The sequence below is a fragment of the Brachyhypopomus gauderio genome, chromosome 3 (genome assembly GCF_052324685.1).
Source record: "Brachyhypopomus gauderio isolate BG-103 chromosome 3, BGAUD_0.2, whole genome shotgun sequence".
Taxonomy (NCBI): domain Eukaryota; kingdom Metazoa; phylum Chordata; class Actinopteri; order Gymnotiformes; family Hypopomidae; genus Brachyhypopomus; species Brachyhypopomus gauderio.
This window is the reverse complement of record NC_135213.1, coordinates 25,127,554-25,149,319: the sequence shown is the minus strand read 5'-3', so window position 1 is coordinate 25,149,319 and position 21,766 is coordinate 25,127,554. Positions and strand designations below refer to the sequence as shown.

At 45.3% G+C, this 21,766-nt stretch overlaps 1 protein-coding gene across 4 annotated transcripts in view; it reads right to left on the bottom strand.

Annotated features, from left to right (window-relative positions):
* The window catches only part of pcdh15b (protocadherin-related 15b), a 139,680-nt gene that overhangs the window by 68,259 nt on the left and 49,655 nt on the right, over positions 1-21,766 (bottom strand). For all 4 annotated transcript variants that reach the window (XR_013130091.1, XR_013130092.1, XM_077000628.1 and 1 more), the window contains 8 exons: positions 21,464-21,624; positions 20,900-21,055; positions 18,641-18,760; positions 18,257-18,367; positions 17,787-17,957; positions 10,180-10,288; positions 9,622-9,734; positions 812-1,018 (listed from right to left, as the gene is read on the bottom strand). Coding sequence is in view for 2 of the 4 variants with exons in the window: in XM_077000628.1 (XP_076856743.1) it covers positions 812-1,018; positions 9,622-9,734; positions 10,180-10,288; positions 17,787-17,957; positions 18,257-18,367; positions 18,641-18,760; positions 20,900-21,055; positions 21,464-21,624 (1,148 nt within the window). In the remaining 2 variants the exon portion in view is untranslated. The remainder of the gene's footprint in view (positions 1-811; positions 1,019-9,621; positions 9,735-10,179; positions 10,289-17,786; positions 17,958-18,256; positions 18,368-18,640; positions 18,761-20,899; positions 21,056-21,463; positions 21,625-21,766) is intronic.

Below are 21,766 nucleotides of genomic sequence, written 5' to 3'. Positions count from 1 at the left end.
CTTCTAGCAACTTCCATTACGCAAGCTACTTCCCTTCTCTCAGCTCTAGATAATGCTTCTGTGGCCTTGGTTGTTAATGGATTACTGAAAGCGGCTGTTAAGGCTTGAGGAAAAATGGCTGTGATGGTTTGTTCACATAACACTGGTTGAACGTTATTAACCTTCTGTGAGGTTTCCTTCTTCCACACATAGACCTACACAGACAGAGTGTCCAGCGACATACTCGTTGTCAGAGTGATTGCACCCTGCTATACCCTCACTCCACGTGTGAACACAGGTCAACGTCTTTGAACACTAATTAGAGTGATGGACTCTGTTGGCTACAGGCTTTGTACTAAAAAACTAAGAGTTTTTTTCTTTTTTTTTTTTCAATTTCAGCCATCCCACTGTGCTCAGTTCACCATAACATATCTGTTACTGTATACTGGGAGCTGCTCACAGGGTTCAGCTAACTCTATATGAAACACTTCAAATGTCTTGCTAGCAATGTAATCAGAAAACAGTAAAAGAAGACCGTAATCACAGGAAAAAGGACAGCACAGCAAAAATGAGGAAGACTGCACACTTCTAGTCATGCTCTACTAGCGCTACTGCTGATACCTACAGGCACTTGGTTAAGTATGAGCTATGTCAGGTGGGACATAAAACAACAGAATCTTTAAAAAACTCAATCTTTAAATACACATAATGTGTCTTCAGGCGTAATGAACATGGAACACTTTGAACAGTGAAGAACATTTAAAAAAAATAATAATAATTTAAAGTTTTTGCAGATAAATCTTGATCCAGCATATGTATTGAAGATTCCTACCTCCTCCACATCGTTGTCTAGGGCGATGATGGTGAGGGGGAAGGTGAGACTGTCGTTGCTGGAGATTGTTGTGCCGACCGGCGCGGACTCGACGACAAAGCCATGGTATGTGGCCGACTGGAAATACGGTGCCTGGTCATTCTCATCCAGCACCTGGACGTGCAGGTTGGCGAATGCTGGGAGAGGATGTCCGTTGTCCTGCTCTGCCTGAAAGCAAAGGCAGAGACATCAGTCTGGCAGAAGAACCAGTACGGCCGGCATGTCCTGCATCCAGCCCAACGGGCACCTCCAGTGGTGCAGTAAGCTCTTTTCGGTCATGCAGGAACAGTATGGCAGAAGCTGGGAGAAACCGCAGAAGAGAATAAACGTGCTCCTCGCAAACGAACGAAGGACGTGGCCCATTCACTCATGCAACAATTTCACACACTCCCTCACTGATCCTAGGGCACAGTGCACATAGATATTGATAGTCTTTATGAAAATGTAATTAAGATGTTGTAATTACTGTTCAAGTGATGCCATCAAAGGTAAAGATCTGCATTAATTAAGCTCTTCTTCCAATCACTGAGTCTGAGTTACTTTGGTATGACCGCAGCTTTGATCAGCACAGACCACAAAAGAGTCTAAGAGCAATCCTAATTAGAGAAGGCTTCAGATGCTAATCAGAGAACGCGTCTGTGTCCTATAACAGTAGCCGACAATAAGACAGCGTCGGAAAGCTTTTTTTTTTCTCGGATGGAAAGCACAAACCTCTGCAATTAAGAGTAGCATTATAATGAGAATGACATATTCAGCAGCATGTAATTATGGCTAAACAAGCTCTAAAGAGATAATTGCGATGGTGTCTCAGTGGCTGGTTCTAAAGGAGAAGGGGGTGGACTGTTATGGAAATTAAGCCAAGTGGCCACCCAGGGCCAAAGCTCTGGGTGCAAATGATACACACAGCACAGATTATGCCTCCGAACTGCCACGCCGTAGTGCGCCCGTGTGACGCGACCTGCTGTGGACGGGTTCGGGGTGAGGGAGAGGAGCAGCACTTCATCTGGTGTGCCCCAGCGCCACGATCCCTTGCCGACTCAGCAGTGCTGATTTTGAGCTAGTGTCAGGCCCCTTCTCCATTAGAGCTGACAGCACTTAGCCCAAGTGGAAAAACGAGCTACTGCATCAGTTCTGACAAAACACTTCACTCATCCCCAGCAGATGGGGAATATCGAGTGCCCCGCCCCCACCTCCACCAATTACCTCCCGCCTTTCAACTGAAACCCGACGGGCGTGACTGTCGGCAAAAACACACGCTGAGCAGGCAGGTGTGAATTAGGTGTTTGGGCTGAATTGAGACATTCAGAAGTAAGCATTAACTTTTTAACACCTTATCACTGTTACACATAAATCAAAATTAAAAAGTAGCAAGAGAAGGTTATCAGGGCATCGCACAGTATAGAATACAAGGATAGGCTTAAAGTCTTAAAGCTTAAAGTCTGTTTGAATATTCGAGCCAGGTGAAGAACAGAATTAATTCAAACAACAAACAGTAGATGTACATTCACCTCAAAACAGTAGCACAAATCAAATAACTGACAACCATGAGCTTAATGGGAAAATTTCTACAGGTTTTAACAAGAAGGGACAGATGGGTAAAAATGAGGGGGCATGGCAACACAAGACAGACAGAGTATAAACACAGCGGATGCAGGGACACGCTGACACAAGGACACAAAGTGTGTGTGTGTGTGTGTGTGTGTGTGTGTGTGTAGACCCAACACTGGCACAATAAAGACTGCAGTCTAGCCTAGTAACAATACTTTCAAACACAAAGAAGGGGAAGCAGATTTTAGTGATTATGGACTAAATATTCAAAGCTGATAATCTGGGAAGAATTCCTGAATCATGCTTCTAAACCTCAAATTCCACAACTCTAGACACTGTGAAGAGTATGAAACACAAGCATCCAAGAAGTGAATGTTCCTAATTCATGAATATTTGCGTTTGGCTCCTTACGTGTCTAGCCTTACTCTTTGTATTAAAGGGGATGCAAGGTTTGTGGTTTTCATGTTCTGGGTTTACATGGTTAATGTTTCTAGTATACCTCTACCATGTATTTCAGGTTGTCAGTTTCCTAGTGTTACATTCTATCCGCCCTTCCTTCACGCCTCCGTGGTTCCTAGGATGGGCCCATTTTTGATTTTCTTAGTTGTTCCTTTTGGTTTTCATGCCCTCTGCTTGTTTGATTGATTTGCTGTTGTATTTTTAGCGGTTCTCCACGGTGTTCTTAGTCCTGCATTCCTGAGTCCTTAGTTAGTTTTTCCCTGTTTTGTTTTATATGTTTGACATTTGATGTTTTGGGTTCCCTTCAGTCGGTATCCCATTCTGTGAGTGGTTGTGTATATAGGTGTCACGTTGTGGGGGGGGGGGGGGGCCCTGCCGGTCGCCCCCGGTTACAGCGGCAGCTGTCCTGTTTTGGTCACGTGATGTTCGTCCCTCAGGTGGGCGGGACCCGTGATCCGTCTCACCTGAGGGTCGTTTGTTCGTCTATATATGTCTTGTCTTTGTACCAGTTGACTGCTGGTTATTATTTCCTTAATCTGGATCTATGTCACGGGTATTTGGTTTGCGGTTTCTATTAAACCATCCTCTTTTCCTGAGACTTGTTGTGATCGCTTCCTTTTTAGTTGCTCAACCTGCCCGTCACAGAATAACCAGCCACCCTTCGGAAGCCGCCAGTCTCCTTTACTTTCTCCTTCATTCGTGGTCATGTCTCGTGGTGACTGTTTGTCTACGTGCTGTGTGTTTGTCGTGTATTGTCTGAGAGTGTGTTGAGTCTGTCCCCACTCGTCCCGCCGTGTTTAAATGTTGTGTTTGTGTAAGGCCCGTTCGTAACACTTGGCGTGATCGCTTCCTTTTTAGTTGCTCACCCTGCCCGTCACAATAGGTTTATTCTTGTTTCCCGATGTGTGTTTGAGTCTTTGTCTTGTATTAGTTATTGTTGCTTGTACCAATTTACTTATTTCTCTGTTATATTTCAGGTTATTTCTCTGAAGTGAACGTTCTTGTTTGTTCTTTCATGTCTGCCTTCGTAGTGGAAGTGTTAACCATGATACTCTGCCCTTGCACTTCGTATGTTGTATATATGTATCCTTGTAGGTGGTTATGTTGAGTTAATAGTTGTTTCCACTCTTTAATTCTGTATGTCGCGATTGTGTATATAATTATGTATTTGTGTATTAAGTTTATTCTGGTTGTAGTGTTATTGTGTTAGTCCTACGGTCTTTGTAGCAACCCAGTCTTTGTGTAGTGAGTGAGGTAAACATGCAGCGTCGATCCAGTGTAGCTCGAATCGGCGTGGCGGCAATTCAACCAGTCCTGCCCTCATTCCAAAATAACACACATTCTGTATCGCAATTGTGTCCATCCCCTAGTTTTGAGACGCTACACTTGTGTGTTCATGTGTCCTAGTTCCTCAGGGCGGTGTTTGTTTTAAATCTGTATTGAGAGGTGTTTGGTATTTAGTGGTTTTGGCATTTACTTTGTATTTAGTGGTGTTTGGTATTTAGTCTGTATATTTGATGTTCAGGTGTACATTCTCCTACTATCTTCAGTGTTCATGTTCCCTGGTTTCCCTGTTCAGTGTTTTTTGTCTAGCTTGGTTTCTGGTAGTTCTGCCTTCTTACGATTTATATTTTGAGCCCAAGCACTTTTTATTGAATATTACATCAGCATTGACTTCTGAATATGCCTGATGTTTTACTGGAAAAATGGATGTTACACATCAATTTGTATCTCATCCACTTGCACAATATTTCTTCAGTGAAAGTAAATATGATATCATCCTCTACCATCAGTACTAATACTGCTGTCCCCATACAGCTCTGTCAAGCACTGCTGTTTACACCGATACCCGTAGGTCTATACACCGAACTAGTTTGTTCTCAAATTCTCTATTTTTCACTCTCATTATTAACCCTGTTGACAGATGACGACCCTAATTTACTCCAGCAAAGTGCTGACAGCAGGGTCGAGTCCAACCAGGATGTATCATTATCCACACAAAAAAAAAAAAACAGAAGAAATGATTTGCCTTTCTCTAAGAATGAACTTGCAATGAGGAAATCAAGTGAGCCACGTCCTCTACTCAGCACCCTGCAAAATTACAGATGTGTTAAACCCGTTAAACCACCCTGCATGTGTACAGTTAGCGGCTGGATCTGCTCCTCTCCTCCGGGATGCTCAGGACCGGGGCTGGCTGCACATTCCTGGTTGGTGGTTCACTTCCAGCCTGGCTGACAGTGATGGGTAAAAACTCTGATATAGTCATTCCAGCACAACACCCATTAACCACGTCTACATGCCTCACTGCTGGGCTAGGAATGCTCCCTGATGGCAATACATGGCAGTTATGCACTTACACATCTAGGGTGTTATTAGATAGGTAGCTTTACCTAATAAATTGGCCAGAAAGTTATGGTGCAAGGTACACATTTAAAATATAGCAGGTAGTGATTCTGGGACAAACAGACATGGATTTTATTTGACTGTAAGGTATAGCAATGCATTTTATTCCTATCAGTACCCAAGATCCTCATCAATCAGACTTTGCCAATTTTTTTTACATCAGGAGTTTAAATTCTGCTTATATTTGTAAAATAGGAGACATGAAATTGGGGCTAAAAATGTTAATCATGACTGATGTGAGATGATTTAAAAGAAGTCAAAACTGAGCCGCCAACGTGATGGATGGGCCTCATTTCTGAACATAATAGGAGAGTTAATTCCTCTGGTGCATGTGTCCCAAGATGAACACCACTCAACACTTCCAGGGACCCACTGGAGTGTGGCAGAAGTGGACAGCCAGAACTCTGCTGTCATTTAAGTGACTCTGTTGCGTGAGGGGATTACTAAAGGTTTATGGTCTTGCCGGGCCCCGCCCTCTTCACTTCACGGCAATGCGACCTCTAAAAGATTTGCCGCTCTTTTCTGCACTGGGGTAATAGTGTTTGAGCCACCTGAGAATTCAAAGACAGTCAGCTGTCCGCGGTGGTCTTAAGGTGTCGATAAACAGCAGAGATATAATAGACTGGTGAAGGTTAAAATGGGGCTCAGGCAGGGTAGTTCTGTGTGAGCTGTAAGCACAGGACTGACAGGTGGACATGTCACAACGGAGTTGATCTTTTTCTTTGGAATAGATGGTGGAAAGAGACTACGGGTGGTACGGACAAAATAAAGGGAATCCCTCCTGTTCTGAACTGACCACACGCTGATTAGAGCAGATAGTGTGTCAACAGACTGTCAGAAGTGCACATGGTGTGCATATCCTCAAAGCAGGGTTCCATTTTACACATGAATTACATCTTTGCAGGGGCCAATTCAGGGACTTGCACAGGCGTTTTCATAGCCACTGGCTTCTAATGGCAGAAATGCGACTGCTGCCAAGCTGAAAAAAAGTTTGAAAAAACCAAACATGAAAAAACTATACATGAATGAAAGCCAGCCAACACCTCCAACTATCCAGAAAAGACGATGCATGTAAAGTTCACATAATGAAGGTCACATCATCACATTCACGTTCCGGGTTGCTAATGGATCACTTACTAAATATGCCAAAAACATGACTAAACTTTTCTTGTTTTTAATCTAATGTCAGAACTGTAGACAGTTGCTTGGCAACACAGATGCAGATGATCATGTGTCAGGTGAGGCATGGTGCAAAAGTTCATTAAGGCCGAACACAGCATCATCATCCATAGTACAGTCCACCGCCACAGAACCAGGGCAGTCAGACAATGAACCACAACTTGAAATCATAGCAGACAAAAAACACAGGAAATAAAGTGAAGCAAGAAACAATATAAGGAACATAGGTTAAAAACAGACATGAAAAACAGTAAAAATGAAGTAGACCACAGAATGTAGATGCTACATGACCTGCAATGCCAGAGGAGGGGAACCATGACAAATGGCATCTTACTGGCTCTGGTTTGTCTCTTTAGCACAAAGAAGGCAGCTGTTTTTATCCAGTCATACAACCATGGGGATTAAGATTATGTATAAAAGGAAAACTCTAAACAAAACAAGCCTATTCTTGAATTCTTATTTGAAGTATTCGCAACAGTAGATATTATTACATCTGTTATTGCTGGATTTATGTATTGCATATATATATATATATATATATATATATATATATATATATATATATATATATATATATATATATCCTCACCAGGATTTTGCTCAAGCTTGCTAGATTTTCTAATTAGCAATCCAGGTAAAATTAGTGGAATCAACACAATCCAGGAAGCCTGAGCAAAATCCTGGTGAGGACTTTTAATCGCGGCACCTGGAATTGACAGCACTAATATATATATATGTCCATACATACCTACAGTTGTGATCATAGGTTAAATAGCACAATTAGTGTTTCTAAAGTGTGCACCATTTTTTCAGAAGATGTGCATGATACTGCAAACCACTACTGGTTTAGGAATATTGGTCAAGTGAAGCTGTTTATCACAATCTAATCAAACGTGAACATTTCCTTGAATGTTTGTACTGATTTACCCTCCAAATGACTCACACGGTTTGATATGGCAATGAAGAGTAAGTGTCAACACCTGTCCCGTGTTTGACTGTAATTAGCGTATGTGTCAGTGAGATTCTTACCTTCCGGAAGCCTTGCACATTTCATTTAGGGCTGCACTGACTTTGATGGTTACTCAAGCATGGGAGAAGCAATAAAATGAACAAAGAATCAGCAAGCAATAGCAGTTCGACTTCATAAATCCCGAAAGGATATAAATATAGATCCAAAAGTTTGTAAATGACAATCAGTTCTGCTCAAACGTCTGATCAAGAAGTGGAAAATAATGGATTCTGTTAAAACCACGGTACAGTCAGGTATACAAGAAAGATTTCATACACAGCTGCCAGCAAAATTTGTCAAGATGCAAAAGAAATCCACAAGCAACTACTGAAATATAGGTTTCTCTGAAACAAAGTGATGTGCCTATTTCAGAATCCACTTCAAGGAGATACTTGGAGCAAAAATGGTCTGCGTGTTAGATTTGCCCGATAAAAGCCCTTTGCACCAATGCCGCAAAACAGCACTCTTATCGTGACATTGTGCCAAATACCATAGTGCCCTAGAGAAACCTTAAAACATCTGGAATAAAATTATTTGCACTTACAAAAACAAAACTGGATTATTTATGGTCATTACCGATACGTTTGGAGAGGACTTATCAAGGAAGGATGAAGGAATGCACACCATTCCTACCAAAAAACATGGGAGGTGGATCTCTGTGATGTAAGCTACATCAGCACAGGGAATAGAGTCAATGCGATGCCTGCATGCCTGCAGCACATTATCAGAAACTACTGGAGGTTAATTTAGGTTCCTGAGCCAACAAGCTGAGCATGGGCTGTGCTCGGGTCTCCAACACGACGGCGACCCGAAACACATGGCCACATCGACTCTTCGGTGGCTGTGGCAGGAGAAAGCAGCCATCCAGGAACGACTCACCCTGTATCCTGAGCTCATCAGCTCTGAGCCACTTTTGGAAGAACTCGAACATGTAGCACATGAAAGGCAATCAAAGGATGCACAGGGTCTGGAGGTCAAGAGGAATGAGCAGCTTTACCACATGAGAAAGCAGAAAAGGGGCCTCATTCACTCTTTCAAAAAAGTACAAGCTGGCATTGATACAGAAGGAGGTAATACAGAACATTAATAACTACAGGTAAATGCGAATATCTGAACAAGACAACTGTAGTTTTGTCTGCTTTGCTATGGTTTCATGACTGTGTTCATGTCTTCCGCAAAAAAGGTCTTACAAATTCTGCCAGGGATATATAAACTTAGTTCTTAGACACCAGCGTCCTCAGTACAGCAGATAACTTCCTATTTATTGAGTAAAAAGTTCTATAAAATGGAGGCAGAGGTCTGAAGGTCTAGTTTTCTGAAGCTGGTCTGAAGCAAAGATTGGCACTTTATAACTATCAGTCTGAGGGACTGGTAAGCCTATTGGGTTAGTTCAGGTAGAGTAACGGGAAAAAAGATTGTGATCTCTCCACAAAGGCCCATTCCCTTGGCAAGCACTGATTGTCACCTGAGAGTGATCTGTCCAATACAGACCACCCAGAGAGAAGGAAAGAGAGACTGAGAGAGACTTCTGGAAGCAAGAATAGCTCAAGCAGTACTGGGTTTGACCTTGGAGAGGATCAAAAGCTTGTAGAAAGAACATCACGCACACAGGCACATACACAAGCATGCGTGAGTGCATGCACACACACACACACACACACACACACACACACACACACACACACACACACACACACACACACACACACACACACACACACACACACTTTATTACCAGCACGCACTGCACTCCACTGACTCACGATATACAGCAGTCATGTGGCAGGTCTGCATGCATCCATATCTCAGTATGCAGCTCCACTTTTTTTGCTTTGATCCTGTGGGATGCCACAGGCAGAGCTCCTTGAGTGGGGGCTCTGTTTCATCCCCACATTAGCCCATGTCCATACCGCAGCTCGGGGTGTGTGGCGCCCCGTGGCATGTGCAGTACTCTTTATGGATCATTACACTGCACCACTCCATACCCACTTCCCCAGCGTTGCTTCGGCATGACGCCTCACGTCACGTTTCAGCTACACCCCGCTCCATCTTTCTCTTTTCTCCGTCCCCTCTCTCTCTCTTTCTCTCTCCCATACCGATTCTTTGCTACCTGCTTCGCGATCCACTGCTCACACACCAGTAAACATCACATCACATTTCGCACTCTGCTTACCTTAATTACCAGGTCAAATCGCTGGTGCTGCTCGCGGCTGACGGGCCGGAGGAGCCTCAGTTCAGCCGTGGTGCTGTTCAGGAAGAAGTAGTCAGCGTAGGTCTCAGGCTTCCCTACGGAAGGCGGAGGGAGGAGATCGGTCAGAGTGAGCTGTCAGGGAAATCATGTTGCCAGTGGTTCTAAATGCATTCAGTGTCACACTAATTTTGGCACCACAATCCCTCCATGGGGGCCGAGTGGGGCTAAAATGCAATAATACAAAACAGCAGCCATGTTCCCACTGCTTGCTGACACTGTAGTCCCTCGGTGGACAGTGAGGCTGTGCAGGACCAGCGGTACCAGCTCCCCCAGTATGCCCCACGTCCACTCCTCCGTTGTTTCTGGGTCTCATCTCAGAGCCCTGTGGGTTGTCCTGCTTGGCTTGGGCCAAAAAACGTCTTCCCCCTCCTGCTGCACCCACAGAGCCATCCCTCTGCCCTAGCTCATCTTCATGTCAGACGTCCTCCCGAGACAGGTCTGACCTGAATACAGATGGCTGAGAGTCTGGCAGACACCTACCAATGAGGATGAAATAGAGGATCCCCGGGCGGTCGGAAGGTGGCTGAATGTTTCGGTCCTGGTCGACAGCCTGGATCGGCGGGGTCACGTTGACTGGGTTCACTTGGCTCTGTCGAAAAGGGAGAAGTTTGTTTAGTTAATTGGCTGTTAGATGAGATTTGCACCACATTTCCACACTTTCTCATTCTGCTGAGATTAAAGGCTATAGCAGGAAGTTGCTAGTGATTAACATCCCTTATTGTTCCCTCCTGAGATACTTTAGATACCTTTGATTCTAAGAGCAACATCAAGGACGTTACAGCACTGTGTCTGAACATCCCCATGGCTACGGCACTGTGTCTGAACATCCCCAGGCTGGCCAGCTAACACAGAAGGGCCGTCCAAATGTCACAGCAGAAGGAAACAGAGCTTGAACAGGATCCACACATGCCAAGGAGTTAAGAAAAATAGTCAAAGTATCATCACAGATACTTCAGCAGACCATGAGCTGGAGATGGTGGGCCACCAAACCGTCTACCATATCATCTATGAGCTTTGGCCTCCTGCTCCTCTTGAGGTCTCTCTCTCTCTCTCTCTCTCTCTCTCTCTCTCTCTCTCTCTCTCTCTCTCTCTCTCTCTCTCTCTCTCTCTCTCTCTCTCTCTCTCTCTTCTGCATGGATGTGCAGAATCACAAACACAGGGTCTGGGTGTAATCTCAGCAGCCAGTAAATAAGTAGCTCATCCATAATTCAGCCAGCCCTCCGAAAACCAATAATCACGCCATTAAGAAGGGAGACTGGGAGCTGGGGGGGATGGGGGACCAAGGCATCAGCGGGTGAAAAACACAGCTTAGACGAAAGCCGCTCTGCAGAGTAGCACAGAAGATTAGCACGGGCCTGCTCTTTGCTAAGTGCAGCTCAGCACTCCTGCAAGCGCACTGTGGAGAACAGCAATAGGAGCAAAGACTGCCAACGTCCCTGACGAGCTACAGTGAACAGGAGCTGTAGAGCATGGATGAACTGACTAGCATTGTGGGAAAGGGGCATTAAAAATGCATACCTGGTTATCCACACAATCTCTTTCTTGTGTTTTACAAAGGCAAGATTAAATAGCAAAAAAAAAAAAAAAATGCAGGGTACTACAGTACAGTCGTTTAACTTAGTTAGAAAGGGAAAGTGCTCTTGGCTACAATAGCAAACCCACAGTGACCTAAAAGCTCAGACACGCTAGGTCAGTGATACATAATCAATTTACTTAAAACAAACAAGGAATGGTATACACTCTTATGTTATTATCCAGATGGGGTAAATAATAGTCACACAATGTCACAAACAGCAACTCTCTTTGTCTCCGCCTTTGATCCAAAAAGCAAACTCTAGCCATATGCACGTGTCCGGAAAGAGTGATATCCGGCCCATCGGCTCCATCTCGCCATGTTTCCGGGTCTAATAAGGACCAGCAGCAGCTCATCTCGGACCTGCCCGCTGGAAATTTATCTGCCTGCAGCACGGTGTAATCCCCATCCCGTGCAATTACAAAGCAGGCCGTAAATCAGCGGCGTCGGCTGAGGCCCGAGGCCCAGATCGGCCGTGACACTCCCTCAATCACTCATTATCTGCAGAAGACACAGGCCTGGCACAGCAGCTATAGGGACGGGTGGGGTAAAGCGTTCAGCGACTGCTTGACAGTGTCATCCATGCAATTAGTCACGGCTCGAACGCGGCTGGTTTCTGAGCGGCCCGTGTTTGCCTGCGGTCAGGGTGTTATGTCCGCATGAAGCGGCTCCAATTCCAACTGTTTGGTCATGTTTGTTGATTTGGTTTACTGTGAGGAATGAACACAAGAGAAGGAATAAGTCCAAGCATGCCTTGCCAAGGGCTTATTAGGACCCTAATATATCCTTCCTACAGTGATCACACTGGGATGTTAAAACTGCTCAAATGAATCCCGTCACACTTGCTTCCTTAACAGTAACCAGTCCTGACAGTGATGCTTGGTATTATCATCTAAGGTAGGAGTGTACGTCCATCTTAATCTGGTCGGCAGGGTAGCCGTATCACCACTCCGTCCTGCTTTAAACCTCAGTGAGAGTGCAGTTTTTGCAGACATGAAGCCGGATTGGCTGGCTGGCATGCGGGAGTCCATGAGTATCCCCCATCATGCACTAACTAATAAAGACAGTGTCTCAAGAGGATAAGGAGCGGGTTTAATGGCTATTCCACATTCTCTTCTTTCGCTCAATGGGTTCTACTGCCTTTATGACCATAAGCTCCATTTACTTGCTGAACAGTATGCTGGTCTCCCAGAGTGGTGAGAGGACCCGGCACAGGACACATCCCCCGCACTTCCAATTCTGGATTATGAAAGGAAGAAAGCTCCTGTGGGGAGGGGTAGCTGGGAGGGGGAGGGGTGGCTGGGAGGGGGAGGGGTGGCTGGGAGGGGGAGGGGTGGCTGGGAGGGGGAGAGGTGGCTGGGAGGGGGAGGGGTGGCTGGGAGGGGGAGGGGTGGCTGGGAGGGGGAGAGGTGGCTGGGAGGGGGAGAGCGGCAGCAGGCAGCAATGCCAAGAGCAAACTCAGCACTTGGTGTTTACACCACAAGCACCCCACTGGCAGGGCCTTCTAAACAGGCAGGCAGCAGAGAAAAGAGCCCAGCAGCTCCCAGTAGACCAGGGTGTTCGGAAAATCAACAAGGAGCCCTTGTGATTCACTCAAGATTACACACACACACACACACACACACACACATATATATATATATATATATATATATATATATATATAAACCTCAGTTGAGTGGGTATGTGGTCCAGTGGCTGAGGCAGCAGGCAAACATTGTGTGGGCTCATGCCTGACGACCACCTGCTGATATGACCCCAGAGGCACCACTTTGACCACCCACTGACCCCTCCCCAGGTTTGGGATTTTTTTTGGGGGGGGGGGGGGGGGGGGGGGGGGGTTTCAAGCCATGATACACATTTATATTTTAATTTGCTTAGAATGTTTTCATACACCTTATGACCCAATGTCTGAACATAGGAAAGAGTCCCACGGCCTGAGGCACAAGATGTAGAAAATCTGCACTTTAGAAACACTGGAGTAAGATTGTAGCACATACACCTAAGACATACACAGATATGCCCAATTATACACATACAACACACACTGAGTTACATCCACACACTCGCATTCACTCATACTAGGACTGTAATTAATTTTTGGAGAAAAGTGTTGACCAAGCTGACATCACTATGCAATTGTGGTTTTCCCCAAACACTCCATGAGACAAAGGAGGGGAGATAGGGGAGGTGAAAAGGGAAGAGAGAGTTCTGTGATTGGAGGAGTGACACTGCACTAAGAGATAAGAAAATAAGAGAACAGGCCGTCGCTGGAGGTTGACACTCTCCCGGGGGATAGCAAGAGGGATAAGGGAGACCCCAAAGGTTGTTCTCGGGGCAACTCGGGGCGTATACCGTACTGATGTCAATAAAGTTTATCTTCTGTTTTTCTCTACATCCTGAATGCTGACTCTCCTTGCATGCTGAGTGCTTAAATTTTTTTGCAAGGAGCAGGGGGTATTGACCCAAACCCTAAGCCCATGCTGAACAGCCTTCAGGGAGTTAACCAGGACCCTCATTGGCCTCCATCCAAGAGGTCATCGTGACCTTCCCCGGTCGACCCCTGAGGTCATCGTGACCTTCCCCGTCCCGCACCTGAGGTCACCCTGACCATTCCTGGCCCGTCCCTGAGGTCATCCTGACCTTCCCTGGCCCGCCCCTGAGGTCACCCTGATCCTCACTGCCTCAACCTGGGCCATGCACAGAAAGTAGTTACCTAGGTAACAAGACTGTTACATCCTCATACAAGCCAGCATCTGTCAAATTCTAATGGCTTTAATTATTTATGGAGAAATTTCAGAGTAGCTGTGCGGTTTGCCTTATTGCATTTATTACAAATTATGTTTAGACAGTCTACAATGTATGTTCTGGATAATGGATGGCTTTTACACTTTCTACCCAGTTCATTAAGACCTTTACAGAAACACCTTACCACAGTAGGTGTTTCTAATAGACAATCTCTACAAAATTTAGAATTAAATTTATATGAATTTAACTTACCAGTAATTTATTTTAGGTCTTGCCCAACTGTTGCCATGCCAATTTGCTCTAGTAATTTTCATTGGGGATTGGTTTCAGACCATTGATGTTGGGTGAATATTTTTGGGTAGGAGACCATTTCAAGCAACCACTTATACTGACAAATATCCATTCTGTACCAAATGGACATCACCATTTGAACTGAACCGATATAAATTTAACTGAATTTATTGCTGGCATTGCTGTACAGATGCATTTCAGTTTAGAAAGGAGAGTGCTGACAGTCTGCAGACTCTATTAAAGCAGAACCCAGGACTGTTGATTAGACTCCCGGCCATTAATAATTTATAGCATCTGGAAGAATTGCTGTGCATACCTACAGCAGACAATAAAATTGGAATGGAAGTCATTATGTACATTATGTATGTGCAGAACCATAACTGGACTTGTGCCTACAGCCACGCGTGTCCACCATAGTCCACTGAGTGGCTGGCAAGACAGACCGGATGCGTTCCACTGAACCCAGCCTCTGTGCTGTCGATAATCATCCATGCTGGGGTCCAGGAGAGGACTTCAAACAGCCTCCATAGCTCAGTGCGAATGGGCAGCACTCACCGACAGCTCTCCTGCTTCCAATTACTCCAGCTCTGAGATCTCACCTCCGCGAGCACAGCCAGATTTCAAATATATTTGACTGGCGATGAGACTGCTGTCTTCGTTAGAAGGTGGAAAGCAGGTGAAGGGGTGGGGTGGGTGCAGCAGCAGGGAGGGGAGGGGAGGGGAGGGGCAGGGAGGGGAGGGGCAGGGAGGGGAGGGGAGGGGAGGGGAGGGGCAGGGAGGGGAGGGGAGGGGCAGGGAGGGGAGGGGAGGGGAGGGGAGGGGAGGGGCAGGGAGGGGAGGGGCAGTTGACCTGTTGCTCTGTTCCTGTCTTGACTGACCTTGTTTGCTGTTGTGACGGCAACAGCTGAGAGGTGTTCAGGCCATGTGCCACCAGGATAGGAAAACACCTGTCAGGCGGGACAGGAAAATACCTGTCAGGCAGGATCCGTTAGTGGCGAAGAAAGCGTCTCCACTTTCCCTCCGGTCCTCCGGAGTGGAGAGAGGCTGAGAATCACCAAGCTCTCTGCAATTTATTATTTTTTTTGTCGATTGGCTGAATGAGATATTGCCTTTAAAAGCAAGTGTCGTGAAAAGAACTTCCCCCGCTATTTCAGACAGGTGCCATTTTATGCCTCCTGGAGAATGATGTAATAATTAAAGTGCTCAGGCAGAAATACTGCCATATTGTAAGAAGCAAATGGTAGAGATGGTACTGTTTAAGGACAGGAAAGAAGAAGGCAAAAGAAAGAAAGCAAGCTGAGAAGAGACAGGTCATGTGACAGGCCTGGCTGAGCCCGTGTGGGCCACATGCCTGATAGCTATAAGGACCGGCTCTGTAAGACACAGCCGATAAGACACTCAGTGGCAAGCACATTTTAGTACACTTAATCACACAAGATACTTATAAAACACATCGGCTGGCCAGAAGACAAATGGCTCCAGTCGAAGCAGTCGAGTAAACATGATTTAAGACACATCTATTCCTCCCTTGATGTTTGACTAAAAGCACAGAGGATCCAATGAATCTTGAAAAGAAACAGAAGAATCCTTATGCGCAATTGCACTGGTCTTCCGAGGCTTGCGTATAGCATCCAAAAAAAGTGATGGAGAAATGAAACCATTCTTGAGGCACAAGTGGTTCAGTGAAGACGCAGCAAAGAGCAATTGAGGCTTTTTTTAGGCAATATACAAATAGGAACAAATAATGCAGACGTGGCAAAACAATTTGATGGTGGTATGGAGCTGAGGCAAAAGCTGCAGTATGATTTTTGTCCATCCCCCAGGTACCAGGCAGGGCCCACGCAGTATCGCCGCAAAAATCCATTTTACATTTGATTCAGCAACACCTTCAGTGAACTGGCACCAGTGCGCAAAGTAGTAGAGCTTAAAGCTAATTGCCTGTGAGTGATCTGCCCTGCAATCCGGAGATTTCCATCATTGCTTTACCATTTACACTTCTGACTGCACACACTCACCGCATAATGTGTGACACGGTGCAAAACTTCATCATGAGAGGAGGTGGTGTAACAGTGCATCTTGAGCAGAGAGGTTGTGTAACATCATGAACAGAGAGGTGGTGTACTAGTGCATCATGAGCAGAGAGGTTGTGTAACAGTGCATCATGAGCAGAGAGGTTGTGTAACAGTGCATCATGAGCAGAGAGGTTGTGTAACAGTGCATCATGAGCAGAGAGGCGGTGTAACAGTGCATCATGAGCAGAGAGGTTGTGTAACAGTGCATCATGAGCAGAGAGGTTGTGTAACAGTGCATCATGAGCAGAGAGATCGTGTAACATCATGAGCAGAGAGGTGGTGTAACAGTGCATCATGAGCAGAGAGGTGGTGTAACAGTGCATCATGAGCAGAGAGATCGTGTAACAGTGCATCATGAGCAGAGAGGTTGTGTAACAGTGCATCATGAGCAGAGAGGTGGTGTAACAGTGCATCATGAGCAGAGAGATTGTGTAACCTCATGAGCAGAGAGGTGGTGTAACAGTGCATCATGAGCAGAGAGGTGGTGTAACAGTGGGGAGTATGGGGAGTATGGAATAGTGCCCTGAGACAACCATGAGTGTTGTACCAGTGTCTATACTGGTGGAACAGAAATCAAATGTAAAACTAACAATAAAAAAGGCAAAAAAAAGTTACAAAAAATGTGTCAATCTCTCGTTTTCCCATTCTGTCAGTATATACATCTCACACACACACACCCACACACACACACGAACACACTTGGCCAAAGAAATCAAACAAGGCAATTATCTACAACTACCTTCAATTTTATCAATCCCTAGCACACAATTACATATCCTTGAAAAGGCGTATCATTTTCTAAAGGTTACATTTGAACACATGCTACCACTCAGTAGTCCAGCTTCTTGGGACTCAGGGTGTCATGAATGACTTTCTCTTAACAGCCCACGTCCCGCTATGCTATTGTCAACAGGTCAATTGTAATCACAGTGAGCCCTGCAGGAGAAGGGTTCTGCATAGCATAAAGTGACTCAAGAGGTACTACTGAAAGCAATTTACAATGGACGAAAGCACTACCTCTCAGTAAGAGAAGTATTTTCTTAGACATATTCGTAGACAGCTACGAATTGTTGCTGCATTTTGTGCAGTAAATATAATAATATAGTTGACAGGGTATTCTATTTGAGGAAGGAAATACTCTAACCATGTCAGTGACCTCAGATAAAACATCGATCCATGAAGACGTGTGAATAGACCACAAAGGCACACTTCTTGAGCTAGAATCACAAACAAGTCTGCACAATGTCTGCTGGACAACCAAAAGCAAAGCCTTGCATCCACACACGTGAAGGAGACAGACATGTGGAAGAGATAGACATGTGAGTGAGGCAGACATGTGATCGAGAGGACAGTGGACAGTGGACAGGATGGTGAGGTGCGAGGAGAGGATGGACAAGGCTTACGGGATCCGCCAGCTCCGACACAAAAGCCCTGTAGGTGAGTGGCCTGCAGTCACGCGTGTTGTCGACCAGGCTACATGGCAGGAACATGGGGCCCAGGTCATCTCCGTCCAGCACGTCCACCGTCAGCGTGGTGGTGGCCGTCAGACGGTCTCTAGGGTTGGGAGCTCGATCCTGGAGATGGAGATGGCGCTTAGCTTTGAAAGATCAGGTGAGTCATGGCACAGAAATCAAGGCTCATCATTAACTACAAAAATGTGAATGAGACATTTAGAGAATTAGTTTAGACCTTTTTTGAGTAATTCATTATGTAACATGACCTAGATTAATACCTCGGAAAATGGAAGCAGAGAGTGAACACAAAACTGCTACATGATATCATCTACAGGGTGTGTGTGTGTGTGTGTGTGCATCTTGGGTGATGGGGGTGTGGTGATCCCAACCATTGCAATCACTTTCTCTCTCTGACTTACGTTGGCCTGGACAATGACAAGATAGCGCGTGATCTCCTCATAGTTCAGCCTCTCCTTCAGGACCACAGAGCCAGACAAGGTCAGAGGAATGCCAAAGGTATTGTTGGCAGTCTGCATGGGTGAAACGACTAGGTCAGACCGGCATCACACACACGTGCTCACATGTGCACACACATTAACACTCAAACACACACTCAGACACACACAGGAGAAAGAAAAAAGAAAAGCGCTTGACTGCAGTCTCAGGCTGGCTTTTAGCACGTCCTGGCCATTTTTCGCAAAACAATCATTTTCCTCATTGGAAAAAATCTTCCTGGCATTGAGTCAGACGCTGTACAGACAGTAGCGCCGTATAGACAGTAGCCTAATGGTGTTTGGGCATACCGGGTCATTAGGGTTGTACTGAACGGTGTACTCAATCTGTCCGTTCGGCCCATCATCAATGTCAATGGCTCCATTATTCCCGGCAAAACCTGAGAAGATGGTGGTGCCCACAGGAGTCAGCTAAAACCAAAGAAAGAAAGAAAAACAACAACAACAATAATGAGAATAAGTGATGGTCACTGCGATCAGTTTGCTCTGCACTATCAGCGCTATTCCACCGCCCATCGCATGCCCTCATGCCAGGCTCCATTCCCAGCACTGAAGCTACGCTCCCCTGTGGCGAAAGCACGCTGACCACAGCTCAAAACCTCCGGTCCCCTTCGGACCCTGATGGACCATGATGGAAGGCTGGTAAAAAAGAAATCATTTGTTCGGCATTCGGTCATCAGAGTAGTGGCCCTGCTGTGGAGAACCTCTCAGGATGGAAAGGAGGAAGTGAAATAGGAGGTAATAGCTATGAGTGTACCACAGGTGGAAAAGACGTGACTGGGAGCTCAGGTATTACTTCCTGTGCTAATACTGTCCTCTGAAAAGATTTTTAAAAGAAATACCTCCCCAAAACCCACAAAGGAAGCAAACAAAAAAGCAAAAAAAAAAAAAAAACATGCATGCTGTCAAATGCAGTTTCAAATACATTTTTTTCTATAGAAAGAAAACAGTTTTGTCAGGTCAAATGATATATAAAAGTGCAGAGAGGGAAAAAAGTATATGCAATACTAATTCCATTGATCTAATTTCCAAGGAAATACACAGTAAACAGAAAAGTCTGATGAGACCCAAGATTGCCTCTCTGGTACAGGACATGGGACTCATTTATCAGTATCAGAGGGGACACAGAGGCATGCATTATGTATACAGCCAGAGTGGGGCTAGTCCATACTGAATGATGAATCGTTTTGCCTCCCCTTCTTGTCATACCATGTTACCCCCAATTCATGCTGCTAGACTACAGACAGGCAATAGCCATAGTCCTCATTCCCATTAGTAGCCTACTGGTAAATACAGTTCTGAATCCATGCTAGGATAATATCGTCAAACAATCTTGGGATGGGTCACGTGTTTAGTTATTGCAGTACATTATTGTTAATATATAACATAACAATAATGTATGTCGGTATATCTGTTTATTTGTCAATAAGCCTGATAATGACTGAGTCCCTATGGACAAAAGATAAAAAACACAAAATAACCACCTTCTAATTTTTTTCCTAAACCTCCATATCAATAACAACACACATGTGACCTCCCACAGTAAATTTGCCTAACTCTTGTCCAATATAACCCATTTCTACTTCACTGTGGTCGAGCCCAATACCAAATCTTCCCCTACAGTCAGGGGCTACTTCTGACTGATGCTCTGTGGTCTGCTGGACTCCTCATCAACCTGTCAGTCCGACTCTTCCAGACCCGGGCCGGAATCAATAGCGAGAAATGACGTCCGACCATTTTCTCAGGCTGCGGCTGCCTGTGGAAAGCCTGTCCGTCGCTTCTCATGACTGCCTCTTGTAATGAGGCGAATCTGTGCTGACAGCTCCCTGGGGAGTCGCTTTCAATTAGGCAAAAGCCTTCAAGGGTGCATGTTACCCCCCCACCCTGCCAAAAGGAGCCTGGCTCAGCAGTCCACGACCTATTGCAGTGTTACTTATTTTAACTCCAACACCTATAGAAACAGCCACTGAACAGGGAGAGGATACCACAACAATTACACATTTGAGATGGAAAGTAGAGCACACATCTGATGCCCCAAACTGCTGAGATGGTGACATGGAACACCTTTGACCAGACACAGTCTTGCTCCCTTGGCAAAATCCTTTATACAGACCATTGGCCCATGAGAACGTATCTACTTTTATCTTGTGCTGCCAATAACCAAAACAGATTAAAATTGTACATCACAACAAATCCTTGGAGTCAGGAGGATACAAACCATAGAAGCCACACTAGTTGACTGACAATTCTGGCAAGTAAGCAGTCTGCTAGTGGCTGTAATTACACAGCAGCCACTAAACAACAATGATTAACAAGCAGGTGCTTCAACTCCAAAGCTCCATCTGCACACTGTATGTAAAATGTTGCGTGACCCCAACTCGACGGGCAGCATTTCCAGCCCTTACCCACCAATTATCAGCATGCTGTGAATTTTAATAATTCTTCAAAAGCCCAGGGTCAGTAGGATGAACTGAGATTTTGCAGGGCACTGGGAAAAGGGCTTGGTATGTGCAACAGTTGCTGCTACCTTGAGCAGCTGGAGGAGTTTACCTCGTTAATAGCCACATAGTAGCGGGGCTGCTGGTAGCGAGGGGCGTTGTCATTGCGATCCCGCACGATGATGCGCACCTCATGGAGAATCACGGTGCCGACCAGCTCATTGGTGCACTGGACCTGCACCACAATGGTATGGATGTAGGAAGGAGGCTAAAGGTTGGGAGACAGAGGGCAGTTAGTTAGCATCTAGCTAGGCAGAAGGTTTTCCTCATTTCATACCCACTAATGAGTCCATACCGGATTTGGACCACATAAGCAGCCAATTTTTGAACAAACTTTGAACGAACCCTGAAAGAGTGCTTTATTTAAAAAACAACAACAACAATGAACTATAGAGGGCCAAATAATTTCAGCTTACAATAATTTAAAGGTGTCAACATAACCAGCATAACCAGGTGTCCTCACCAGGATTTTGCTCAGGCTTCCTGGATTGTGTTGATTCCACTAATTTTATCTGGATTGCTAATTAGAAAATCTAGCAAGCTTGAGCAAAATCCTGGTGAGGACTTTTAATCTCTGAACCTGGAATTGACACCACTACAATAATTTTCAACTTACATCCCGATCCAAGACTCTACCAGTGCTGTTAAGGTAAAGGCGTTGTTGGACTGGATCCAGGATGACCCAGTTGTTATAGTTGTTGCGCAGGGATAAAGAGATGGTTCTGTCTGGGTCCTCTGTGCGTCCATTTATCTGCATATTCTCCACCAGAACAGTTCCTGTGTCAAATAGAAACAGAAATTTCCTAATTTTCCACTTTGCATATTTCTGTTGTCAGTCCACTTAATGCCCTCTTGTGACTTTCTCCTGTTTAAGTCTTTTGTGGATTCATTTCCTGTGGCTTAAACCCACACAAACAAT